The following is a 13,635-nucleotide window of genomic DNA, read 5'->3' on the forward strand; positions in this document are numbered from 1 at the left end:
AATATTTAACTTTCATTAGTCAGAGGTGATTATCAGAATTTTTCTGTGAGTTTTTGTGGCGCATGTGATTGATAGATTTGTAGGAGTTTCAAAAGAAACTTCTGCAGTACAGAGTAGTCATTGCTATGTGCCACAACAACTTCCCACTGTATCAGCTTCTAGCCTTAGATCTTTATATTCCTGGGGAATATATCTAGATACCACAAACCATATTCTACCACTTGTTCTTTCAGTTCCTCTCACCCTGTCCCCAAAACTTACTGATTGGGTAGTCATCTACCTCATATAATACTTACTTTGTATTTGGACTGTTCCTCCAAGTTCTTTATCTACTGTCGGGTCCTTAGAGCTATGTGCAGTAAAAATCACTGAACTTCATGAGAAGTTTGCCTGAGAACATAATGCAGGAGAAGACCCAAGCAACATTTATTTTCTAAGTAAACATCTTCTGCAGAATTCAATCGATTTACATTTCTCTGTGTGTGTGCGCACATGTGTATGTATACATGTATACATATATGTGTATGTATACATACCTATATGTGTGTGTGTATAAGCCATATGAAATTGCCTGTGCATGGTGGTGTTTTTCAAATAAGTTTTGGTTCCTGACACTGCTGGTTAGAGCCGGGAATAGTTGTCAAGGGACTTGAATTCTATTCCAAAGTCTGGTGCTAAAGTTGTAACATGGTCTTAGTAAGTTATATAACTTCCCCTTTCCTCAGTTTCTCTATCCACCTGGGAATAAATACTATTAACTTGTCTTTCTGAAATGTTTTAAGACCTTGGATGGAAGGTTTTCTCAAAGTAAGTGCATCATATTACTATTTTATATCATGATGCTGTTAGCTGGGCATCTTGTTATCATTGTGCCAGAATAACAGAAACCAAGGGCAGTATTTTTCCATTCTTAGTTGCAGAGATATTTTTTTGTCATCTTCAATTCCAGTTGCACATGTCATGGCGTAAGGGCTGTGGTTCTTCAAGATGAAAAATAGCCACTCTGATGAAACCAGGCATTAAAGGATAGGTTATAGTAGAAGTTCAGGACTAAAATAACGTAGATCCTAAAATTGCTGATGTCTGTAAACACTGCTTTGTAACAGTTTTTAATATGTGAGGTGATGCACACTGAAGATCATGAATTGATCAAATTATAGTGACAAGTGTAAGATGACAGCATAAACCAGATAATGGTAGAAGTGCCTACTAGCGCTACATATCTTCAGTCTGACAGCATTTTCTATCATAAATCCATATGTTTTATAACTAGGCCATAAAAGCTTACTTCAGGCTGAAATGTAGCAGGATATACTGTAGTTCAAAAATTATGCCTTTATAAAAATGCTTTAGTAATTTGTAAGTTAAAATGGCAGTATTTAAAAATCATTTACATTTCTTTTGCACTCTGATAACTTGTGCTTTTTGGACTGGAGGGAGAAGACAATTATTTGTATTTAAATCTGTATGTGTTCAATCCCTGTTTAAAACTTGCTGTGTTTTTGGATTCACCACATTCCTTTTGCAGCGGATTTTATATATGCAGGTGAGCGTCACCCTTGGAAAATACTCTTTCACACATTTTCTGATTAGATTGGGGAACGTGCTGAAACTTCATAGGAAGTTGATGAGACTAAAGTGAGTTTTGGGCTTGTTGTGTTGTTTAAAAGACTGGATGTGTATAAGGGTAACAAGAATGCACAGTTCTTATATTAACCCTTTACAATCCAAAGTTCTACTCGCTGTTAGATATTAGGGTCTATATCACTTTATCTTGTGTTTCTTCTTTGGATTCTTAATGCTTCATCTGATCTATTTTATTATATTGACCCGTCTTGCAGACAGGAAACATGCATGTGGTGCTCAACACAGTGTGGTAAGTCCTACTGAATACTAAAAATAGGTGACTAGAATCTATTTTAATATGGTCTATTTTTAACAACAACTTAACAATTTCAACACTCAGCATGCACATCCTGCAGCCATTGATTAATAGAAAAACTAAAAGTGCTCTACATTTTATCGTGACAAAATCTTTTTATTATTATGCTGCTAATAACAAAAGGATTATGGCGTCAGAGGAGCTACTGTGATCTGTACGAATTCTTGCAGTCACATTAGAAATGATCTGTAAATCAGTTTGACATAAGTTCATCAATTTGAGCAATATATGCTGGATATGTGCCTCAGTAGCCACGCTGAAAGGGATGTTCAAATTACCAAAATCCATTCTGTTCTTTCTACAATTTTGTGAAATCAAATGGAAGCAATAAAATACAATCACTGAAAGAGAAGGAGTTAAACATCAGCTGGCAAGGCTGGTTATAAGTAATTGGCAATAGTAGTGCTTTGCATTTCGTTTGTATGCTGAATGATGCGTATCAGGAAGAACACCAAAAGACAAGTTTTAAGGCAAAATAGGTTATAGTTTCTTGCTCTTTGAAAGTGGAGATGGCTGCAGCAAGGAGAGTGGCTCTCTGCGGCTGGCTCTTTAGGTCCATAGGATTATGGGGGTAACAGGGTGTTTCACCTCTGTGGAGCAGTTTGCTGCACTTCATCCCCAGAGAATTGGGGCATCTTTAGGGCAGTTTTGCAGCTATTGCTATCAAGTTTTGGCAAGAGGAAGACACTGGGTCATAAATGGGTTTAAATGATACCAAGTTTGGTCCCAGTTCCATGTATTGCATCTGAGGTTGAGCTTCTTGGGTTTAGACATTTTAAGGTAGTATCTTTGTTCTAGCTTTAGTATTTGTCTAATGAGAGAGTTTCATCACCTGGAGTACAAGGCTCCATGCAGTAATTATTCCTAGTGATTACTTTGAAGAAATTATTTGAGTTTTAACATTTGTGAGGCAAAAGGAAAAATACTGTAACAGAAATCCTCTTTATTCACAAGCCAAATATAACCCAGTAAGACACATTGTGAGGTTCCATATACAGAACTAGCATTGTTCACCACCTTAGTTTGCAGGGATTAGCCATGCTCAAGTATTTCATGAAGAAACTGCCAAGTGGTGCTAACTAACTTTGTTGTTTTTAAGGAGCCAATCTTTAACTCACAGAACTTGTTTCACATCCTAACATCAGTGCAGTCCAGGATCTATGAGGAGATCAACGATGATCTTGGAGAAGTGGAAGGCAGAGATTTTGAAGGTGCAGTGCTGTAGTCTATGTGATTCCTGGTTTTGGCTGGTATGGTCTGTATTATAGTACCTGGTAGTGGAGCTTCTTGATTACAAAAATTTGGTCATGTTGTTGCAAGCCATTGTTGTCTGGTTTGTAGTTTGTTTGTTACTTCAGGAAGACGGTTGCTGCTTCAGTCTCTTGCAGGACTATAAGAAGCAAAACTGAATGCAGTCTTCTCTGACCCCAGTCGGTCTCCTCTTCATTGCAAACATGTTGCTATAGACAGTGATTTTTTCAGATAAACTTTGCCCTCCTTCCCTCCACATCTAATTAAAAAACAGCAATTAGATAGCATAGCAGCAAATGCACATTCATATCAAAAGGAATTTGTCTACCATTGTCATATTAAAATGAGGTGTCAGACTGTAGAGTTAGCTAGATTTGCACGTGGGACCCATTCTTGCTGTTAAAGGCTTCAGGCTGGAATGGAGCCCCAAAATTTTAAATTTCCAGACCAAATATTAATTACATGCTATATAGAATCCTTTTTTCCCCCCCCCAAACAAAATTTATAAATAAAAAGCTAGGCTTTTCAAACCATCAGCAATATTAATTTTGGATTTGAAGGATTATGAAAGATAAACAATCACATAATTGTGAATTAGAAAAATACTGGCCTAGGTTGCATAAAAACCTGCATTAAATAAGTACTGTAAGTTTTCACTATGAAAATTCAGTGGCATTGTACTTAAAAAAAACATAATGAATTAACCATCCCATTAATGATACTCAAGTTGCTTTTCACAAATTACATACACATACAGGAAGTCAGATGGCCAGAAAAGGCTATATACTGGTTTAATGTACAGTTTGACACAAAATACTCTGGATATACTCCATCATACTTCCTGACTGTTGTCGCAGTTCTCATCTGCAAATCCTGTTACTCTTCTCTAGGCTGCTTGCTGTCCCAGAAGGTCCAACAAACACCCTGAAAGCTGATACAGTAGGTGACTGTGATTGCAGTCTTCTGTGTTCATCCCTCAGACCACCGGTTTAATCTCAGGGTGATTTACAGTAAGTGGTTCTGGTTTCCAGTCTGGTTGGAAAAAGCGAATATTGAATGTCCGTGCCCAGTTCTCAAACACTCGTTTCTCTGTGATGAAACGATGATGGCTGCCCTTTCGGCCCCGCTCGTGGGAAATGTACATTGTGCATTCATCAGGTCCCAAAGGTTCGTAATAATGATAAGGTACTGAAAGATGATTAGGATCCCTGTGGAAGAAAGAAAATAGATGGAAGCCCCGGATATTCCTTTTTACTGATCAAAAAGATGCTATCTTTAATAAGCTGAGCCCTTCTCCTAGTTAAACCAAATTTCTAGATATCTGTATTTTTTTGCATATTTAATGCATCAGAATGGGGCAGAGGTTTTTAATTTGCTCTTTCTGTTGTTTTCTTTTAATCCCCTCCTCCCTGTTAAATAAAGAACAGCAGTAACTCAAAAATAAGGGAGAATGCCACAGGGCTATATTACTATCCTGAAATTTGAAGCACACTGCTTAAAAGAGATTCACATCCACGTTTGCGACTTGTAAAAAGCCTTGCAGTGGCATTTACTGAACTGAGGGAAGAAAGGGAAGGGAAGGACAGAGAGGAGGAGGTTATCTGTGTCACTTCAGCTCAGGTGACATTACCAGCATGGTGCATAAGGATGCGAGCGCACAACTTCATTAACACATCTGCATGTCTGAGTGGTGATACAGCCTGCTGTTGCTGGGTTTATAATCAAACAGATCTAATGCACACAGGAGTTCTTTTTGATTTTTTAATGGAAACTTTCGTGTATCTAAGGTAAAAATTAAAGCTGTTCACCCTTAGTATCCTTTTGACCTTGTGAGCCCACCAGCATTAACCTGCAGGAGATGCTGCACCCGTGTGATGACACATAGGACAATCTTAAGAGCAATTAGGTGTTTAAGACAAAGATCATTTTAACAGTTTTAACCTCAATATTTTGATCTTACATGCTTCAAAAGGTGCATCTGTATTATATCTGTAATATAAACCAGAGCAGATCATTCTCCTTTTGCCTTATTTGTTCTCTGTACTAAACTGTACTCTTCGTGTTTTTACTTTGGGCACAAGTATTTTGGACTGACAAGAACTCATACACAAAATAACTGTTTCTATCAAGAAATATATATAAAAAATATAAATATATATATAAATATATATATATATATATAAATATATATATATATATAAACTCTCCAGACAGAATAACCCAATTGTAATGACATTTTTCAAGCCACAGCAGAGTCAGTGTAAAGCTTGTATGCCCTATCTCCACAGTTACTACCATGAACTATTTGGGGTGTAAAAAAGGATAACCAAAAGTTAATCCAAATATTACCATTTAGTGAAGCCTTGGAATTGCTCTGTGTTAAAACCTGAGGACAGGACCCCAATACAGAGCAAGAAAGTTAATGCAAAGTCAGGGTTGTCAGCTCTAATACTGAGTTTATTATTTTCATTTTGAAGAGCTAATATTTAAGCTTATTTTCAATTGAATGCATCCACAGTCTTGTCAGTATTCTGTCCTGATCATTATTTTTATTATATAATTCTGTCACCTACACAATTCTCTAATTTTTCTTATTTTACCAATATCCATATTATATATGCAGTGGTAATGTATGATACTGCTGCTGCTTTCCATTTGTACCTGAGATTAACATTTTAATTCAATCAATCTATCTAGCTTCCTAGTAACATCACAGTGTGATCAATCTTACAACACAAGCGTAACAATAAAATTGCATTTCTAAAATAAGATGGATCTTAAATTTACAGTATATATTCTCACTGGAATACATAAGAGAACAAAAAGAAATCCTTTAATACCTTATCTATATAAAGCATTTTTTTAATTTAAAAAATATCCTTTCATATATGTATTTAATATTTTTCTTTTTTTAACTACCACCAAGTGCAGACTGTTAGATCTCAATCTTCAATTAAATTTTCACACACTTTTTGATAGATTGGACCTTTTAATTAGTATCTTCTAAATGAATTGTTTGTATGGTTATTATAAACGTAACAGGATACATTTTAATGTGATTTTTTTTTTTCTTAAAAACTACTAAACAAACAGGCATCTGTCTTTCATTTAAATTACTCATCCTTTCTGTACTGAAGCTGGATTTTCCTCTTGTGTTCCCAAGTGTAAATCTGTGTAGTTCAGTGGAAATTCACTGCTTTAAAATAAAGATTGTTAAAGTTGGAATCATATCTCCAAAAGACTTTGGATAAACGCAGTCACAGTGAAAATGAGTTACCTGTGCACAGCCCAGTGCCGCAAAGCGGGCCTATAAAGTTGCTGGCCCTGGTACCTCCTGGCAGATTTGGTTAGCGTTTTCCTTTTTTTTTTCCCAAAGTAGTAGTTGAAAACTGTGACTACAGACCATACAGTAAGCCTGAGCTAGGTCTGCAGAACTAACCCCTGCTTGGTTTGCAGAACACGAAGGAGAAGAGCACGAAGCAGGATGTGGATTGCGGTATGTCCCTTCCCTCTTCCTTTCCTGTATGTTGAAATCAACAGCGGATCACGGCGATTACTTTTGACCGGAATCACATTTCCCTCTAAGGATCTGTAGGAACTCTGGTCATTTTTTTTCCACACAAAATTCAAAGGATACAGGCACAGGGGTGGTGGTCTGTGTGTGTGTGGATCAGAGGGAGGGAAGGAGAAAGACAGAAGGCTTGATAGTGGTCCTTTTTTCTTCTCCTTCTCCCTCATAACTTAGTATTTACCTAGGGTTATACCCTTCCTGTTGCCTCTTTGAAGCACGATTTTGAAGCTTGTACCTCCCAGCGGGGGCCTTATTTGTTGTGCTATTGATACTCTACAGTGGATTTTTAGCAATGGATTTCCCTCTTGAAGACAGGGATTCCAAATTCCATTAAATGTACTGAAGCTAAAACCAGCGTATCCCAAGTGGATGCCCTTAGCTCAAGACTATAGTGGGTCCCTGTATTTTGTGCATGGTTCTGGCAGAAATATTCCAGAAACGCCTGCTGCATGGGGCCTGGCTGGCAAGAGCAGCAGAGGAGCATAGCCCGGGCATCCCGCTGGGTTCAGGCCCTGACTGACGGGTGCCGTCGAGGCTCGTGTGCAGCCTCACTGGCTGAACTGGGGGAGAATTCCAACATATCAATCCAGATGCTGATGACTTTAGGCCTCTCTGGGGCTGACTGAGGTTTTGAGGCTAAACAGACAAATGCCACATTTTGGACTGAGGAACTCTGAAAGGCAGTTAGGTATCAGGAAAGAATTGAAGTCTTTCTCCTTCCGTGGGAATTCTGGATTCCCCTAGATTTCATGCAAGTAGGGTTTAGATTTGAACTCTGGCTTGAGTAACTACACCATAACCCAATTTAACTGTACTGTGTTATCTTCTAACTAACTCTGCAATTAGCTTGTGTCACCAGCAAATGAAATGCATGAGTAATTTCTATAAGGAAATTGCTTGCCACCTCATTTATTAACATTAAAACAGATGCTGTTTTATCACTGACTGATACTGGACATTAATCAGTATTTTGTCAGACTTTGCATGCATATTAATATCACAGCTGGGAGGAATCTGGGGAAGGTCCTTTGTAAAACATACTGTACTTCCTGCCTAATAGCCTGCCAGCACAGCAACAGCGTAAGTGCTCGTACCCAATGTCAGTCATCTCTTTGCCACTTCAGTGCACATTTTCCCACAGATGGTATCCACCCACACTGAAAGCTGAAAATACAGTAAACAGTGTTTGCCTCAAAGGAAACAAAGCAGAAAAATAAGGCCATCCCATATCACGTTCTGGTCAACCTCTTCCTTTACAAACTAAAAGTGATTATAAATCAGCCCACAAAACTATATGTATTCACTTGCTTTGTAAAAGAATTCATATTTTGAAGGGTGACTAAAACGTCATTATCATGTTGAGTGATGGGCAAGGCACTACACCAGGACTGTGACGATTTCTGGATAATTTTTTGCCTTCTGTTCCTGGTATCCCTTTTCCTTGACCTTCTTTCAAGCCCAGTTTTGCTGAACTCTTTATACATTTTGTTCTGGCTACACAAAGCCAAACAATGCAGCAGTTACTAGGTAATGAGGTGAGATGTGGGTGTAAGGATTAAAGGGCATGACTATCTGCTGTACGGCTGGAGTTTAAAATCTTATGAACACCTCCCAGTTAAGCCTCCCCCCCATAAACCCCAGCCAGTGTGACTAGCAACAACTGCTTTTTTTGCACTTGATTTAAAGCAATTGAAAGTGAGGAGAGGGAGGTAAGAAAACACTAGATTTAAAAGCTGTGCCCAAAGGAATAAATTAAAAGATTTCAAAAGCCAATTTTCAGGCAAATTATCACAGATGGGAAATGGCCTGGCAGTCAAATGATTCTCCATAGGAAAATGATCTGGCTCCATATTCATATCTGTTAAAATAAGGCTCTGAATAAGCTTTAAGCTTCTGTGAGCTCCAGAAGGCCCATGAAGAGACTGGGGGGACAACAGGGCTCTTCTTGCTACCACCTCGAGTTTTCCTTGCATGCACGGAAATACCTAAGGAGATATTCAGATGGACAGGGGCTGGTGTTGTTACAAACTGCATTACGGCTTGTCTGTGGCCTTTCCACAGATGCTGCTGAGCAGCCACCAAGAAAAGTGGCAGCACTGTAGCTCATCCAGGAATTGTGGTGCTGTCGGAGCAGGATGGCTACGGATGGCGGGGGGGGAAGAAAAATCCTTGATGGCCCCGTTCAGGAGTCCTTGCCTGCGCATGGTGCAGGCTGCTAAGGGAGCTCCAAGAGGGAAACGCTGCCTGTCTGGGGTATTGGCTTGCTCCAGCCAAGGCTAGGATTGCATCCCCGCACACTGAAAATAATACAGCAAGATGACTTTTCCTGCTTGAGTTTCTTGTGATAAAAGAGCGAGAGGTGCGTGCACACTCTCTCCAAAAATCTTTGCAACGTGCATGCTGCCAAAGGCTTTCATCTTATTTCTAGAACGTGCAAGTCGGATGTATTTAACAGCATGAGAGCAGTATCAAAGCCATTAACCCTAATACAGTCCGGCATAAGTGTGTAGCCAAGTAAAGAGATTCAATATTACATACAGCTTTGCTGCAGCATACTCAGAAATTCACAATAATCAGGTCACCAATTCCAGTTCAACTATAAACTCAATAACCAGTGAAAGTAAATAGAAATGAATCTAAAACACATTATTGCAATTAACAGTGACAAATCTTTGTAGTCTGTAATGCACACTCCTTTAGCTGGCCTGTTTTTCCTGCCTGGGTAGGAAGCAATTTGGTTAATGATCTTAAGCTCATAATTTGTAGCAGAATCAACAGTATGATATTCATGATACCTTTGAGATGTCCTTCATGTTACCAATGTGATACTAATTTAGTTCCATGACAGTGATTTCCCCCCACACTCATTACTTACTCCACAAATTAATACTTAAAAAATAATGGATAGCTGCTGAAGTTGTAAATTTGGTGACACTGAACCTGAATAGAAATAAGAATATTAGCTTTTTTTTTAATCTTAGATTCTTTAGTTGCACAGCAAATGAAATAAACTTGTATCTATATCATCTCACACACAATTAGGGGTTAGTTTGTTGGTTTTTTTTTTTTAAATGGTAAATTTGTATTTCATCTGAATGAAAACCAGGGAAGTCTGGCTCAAAGTACAGCCATTTACAGAGTATTTCTTGACTTGTGATATTCTATTTTTTTGTCTTATTTCTTTGAAAGGAAACACTCCTCTTTTTAACTTCTTAGTGAGCGGATAAAGAACAAACTGAGAGGGTTAATTTCCATTTCTGGCAACATAGTCTTTTTACAAATCTTCATGGATGGCTTTCTCCAGGCTTGGCCACTACAGTTTTCCTCTTTGTCAGCTGATGAATAAAACTAACCTAAAGACATTTCATATCCTTTTGATTTTAAGAAAATTTTTCCCTTTTTATGACCAGAAAAGTGAACATTTATGTTATGATTTGTTATACTGCCTATAATCATTAGCTATAACTCTCAATAGTAGGATTGATTATTGTCTTTCTTGTGTTATAATTTAATATTATATCCATTTGATTACAGTGTATGAATTCTATGAAAACCTTTCATATGATCTCAGTGACAACCTTAGCCTCTCAAACAGTTTTGGTTTTTGTTTGTTTTTTTACTAAGTATGCCTACCTAAGCCAATCTGACTTTAACAAGGAGGGACCCTTGCTTGGAAAGTAAGGATTGTGCCTTGTTTTACACTGACTTGCAATTTTTAGTTCATCAGTTTAAGAATTACTTTCATGTGCCACTGGAATACAGCCTGGAGTAAGACAGAGCAGTCACTGTAGCGATGCCAGGGGCATAACCGTTTCAGCACAGGAACTGGAGACGAGTGTCTTGGCCGACTGAAACAACAGGGGAACTGAAGTGCTGTGCTGCAGAAGGCATTTATGTTGTCTGGACTATCTGATCTAGCGTGTTATTTTCCTTGGAGGATTCATGTTGAAATCTGGCAGTACATTACGGCGTTTGTCATCAGTGTTTTGTTATAATTTGTAGAAGTTCTCACAAAGTGGAATTTAGGTTTGACATTTGATATTGTAATTTCTTCAGGGATTTCTACTTCTTTTTGCCCAGGACAAATGCAGATGCCTGAATCATCCTTGTTGGTACTCAGAAGAAGAAAATCAAACAGTCCTATTTTTAGGATAAATGAACTAACCTGCCACTGCAGCCTTGCGTCCCTTGCCCCCGAAAGGCATCTCACTAATGAACTAGATTTCAGTGAGGTCCGTAAATTTGCAAGAGGAAATTCAGGAAAGTAAGTACCTCCTAGTGAGAAGGGGTTCAGGAGCAGGCAATGAAACGTTAGCTGATGCCATCTTAGCATGACTGTCGGTACCAGCTCTGGGCATAGCTCCATCACCTAACGGTACAGGTGGGATCAGGACGAGGTGTGGGCACATGGCCACATTTCTCGGAAAGGCCAGAGAGCTAGGCCTAGTAATGGAAGGACATATGATACTTAATTCAGCATAAGGACTGCTGATGCAAACAAATTTATATGAATTTTATACTGGATGGGTGCTTTGCATCATGTGGCTAACATGATTTTGGTCCAGTACCAGGAGTCTGGAAGACTGGTTTGCTATCACTGACCCGTACTGAAACCTTAACCAGCACCTCAGGGCTGAGTCCTGAATATGACCCGAGGCGTAACGTAGCTGTAAAATCTGTGCAAACCATTACAGCATGAACTGGTCGCTTAGCTTCCACTGACAGAATTTGTGTGCTGCTTGTATCATTTGTAACCCGCATTTTGCATGAGCAGAATGGGTGATTACAAGGCTACCTATTCTGCAGGAACAAATTATATTTTTTGTGGGAATTATTCAGGAAGCCAGTTTACTGGAAGACTGGGATTTATGTGACACAGATACAACAATCTTCATTTTGTTTACATAAAAAGATCAATTTAGAAACGAGTCATTATGAAAACTCCATTCCTCCATTAAGGGGCAGGGAGAACCTTTAAAAAAAAAATGTAGCATTTTCCAGTACTCCTTTTTTCACATTAACTTCATGCCAATTATTGCATTATTTTTAGGTGATAAATATTCAGAAGCTAAAAGAAACCAACAAGATGGATTAATTCTCCCACACTACAAATAAAAACTTTTATATAACGTAATTAAATGCTGTTGTTGTTTTCAGAATCAGATTTTGGGACATTAATTAATTGCTTTAAGAGGACTGAAGACATATTTCATAGAAAAAAATTAAAGATTCAGATATTTATCTATAACATTCAAGCTTGCTGGCTAATAATGGTTCTGAAATAAATCCTACCTGCAGAAATCCGGTGGCACCATGCCATAAACATTTATCCTGTCACAGAGCTCTAATGCGATAGTCATTGTGAACCAGCCCGTGCTAAGCCAAGTGTTGGATATCTTCCTGAAAGCAAAAACATAATTAAGTTTCTAGGCTGACAAATAATTCTTGAGATAGCTGAAGCAATTTCTGGGCAGTTTTTTCATTCTTATGAAAGGTTATGAAAATTGGGCAACCAAGACTACTTTGGCTCATTCATCTTTTAATGATTTTACTCGTGTCTTCTGTCAATGGACTAATCTATGCAGAAACCGCCCTTGCTGCAATTAATTTTGGGCACAGCAATGTTAATATTTAGCTGACCTTTTGATAAGTTTACCTTAAGTGACTGAAACTTCATGTCCTATATTTATATTCTTCTGCTAGTAATGTACTGGGAAAATATCACACATCTAGAATCACTTAATGAACTTGCACATTAAATGTTCAGGAAGACACACTGCAGGGGATGAAGAGGGCTGTTTAAAACGCTACTTCCACACCATACAGAGGAGGTCGTCTTCTGGAACAGGTCAGCCTCAGCTGGCCTAGTCACACCCTCCCCTCCCATGGTTTGGTTTCTGGATGCTCCCAGCCATTCAGCGCTCCATGCGCCCAGACACCCACTGCAGCGGCTGGCAGGAAGCTCCTCTGATAGCTGCAGCTGTGCCTGTCTCTGAGCCAACCTGGGACACCTTCCTCCCGGGCCCTGCGTCCCATTCCTGCCCCGGGGGAGCCCTGACTGTAGGGGAGGGATATGTGAGAACAGCCCCAGGGAGCCCCCTACGGCAGCTTCTTTCCTGGCCTACGCTGCAGCCTAGGACACGTCGGTAAAAGAAGCACAACTGATCTCAGCACTGTTTATGCAAAAAACAGTAGGTGCTTTTAGGTAAGTAACTGCTCACAAATAAAAGAGATTTACAATCTGGGCTTAAATTTTGCTGTCTCACAGGTCCTTATCTGCAAAATGGCAACAGTAACACTTCTGCTTGTCATTGCTGTTTAGTGTATAAGAACTAGGTATTATAATGGTCACCGATTGCCTGGCCACATGCACCAAAATTCCCAGTCCTGTGTTAAGTTCCCACCCTCCCCGTATGCCTTGGGAGAGTTGGGTGTCTTGGAATGGGATGGCGAAGGAAATGCCAGGGAGGAGCACCCTAAATGTGCAGTGGCAAATGATGGGACACCTCTACAGGACCAAGTCCGGCACCTCTGTTAGCAATGGAGTCACAGCCCTCAGTCCTCTTCTGGAATCAGGAAAACAAATTCACTGTAAGGTCTCCTCTGAAGTACCATTAAAAGAGGAAGCAGCAGGTCTCCCTCATGGCTACTCACTCATTTAGAGAAGTAAGTCCCTCAGGAAGGAGAAGTTAAAGCTCATGTTATTTGCTTCCCAAAAAGACAGCCTCATATTCCTGACTGCAGACTATCATTGTGGCTGGCACTCCTTTCACCTCTTACCAAAGCTGAGCCATTGCAGAGCTCTTGTATGACACACAAGCTGCATCAGATAGTACTAATATGGAATTAACCCCACTCCGGTACAGCTGTA

The 13,635-nt window shown here is 39.2% G+C and overlaps 1 protein-coding gene across 1 annotated transcript in view; it reads right to left on the reverse strand.

Moving 5' to 3' along the window:
- Positions 1–3,795: 3,795 nt before the first annotated feature.
- Positions 3,796–13,635, reverse strand: part of ST6GALNAC5 (ST6 N-acetylgalactosaminide alpha-2,6-sialyltransferase 5) — a 69,872-nt gene continuing 60,032 nt past the window's right edge. The window contains exons 4-5 of the mRNA XM_067300465.1: positions 12,057–12,164; positions 3,796–4,401 (exon numbers count right to left, since the gene is read on the reverse strand). Of these exons, the coding sequence (XP_067156566.1) occupies positions 4,170–4,401; positions 12,057–12,164 (340 nt within the window). The 3' untranslated portion in view covers positions 3,796–4,169. The remainder of the gene's footprint in view (positions 4,402–12,056; positions 12,165–13,635) is intronic.

The sequence above is a fragment of the Apteryx mantelli genome, chromosome 8, assembly GCF_036417845.1.
Source record: "Apteryx mantelli isolate bAptMan1 chromosome 8, bAptMan1.hap1, whole genome shotgun sequence".
NCBI lineage: Eukaryota > Metazoa > Chordata > Aves > Apterygiformes > Apterygidae > Apteryx > Apteryx mantelli.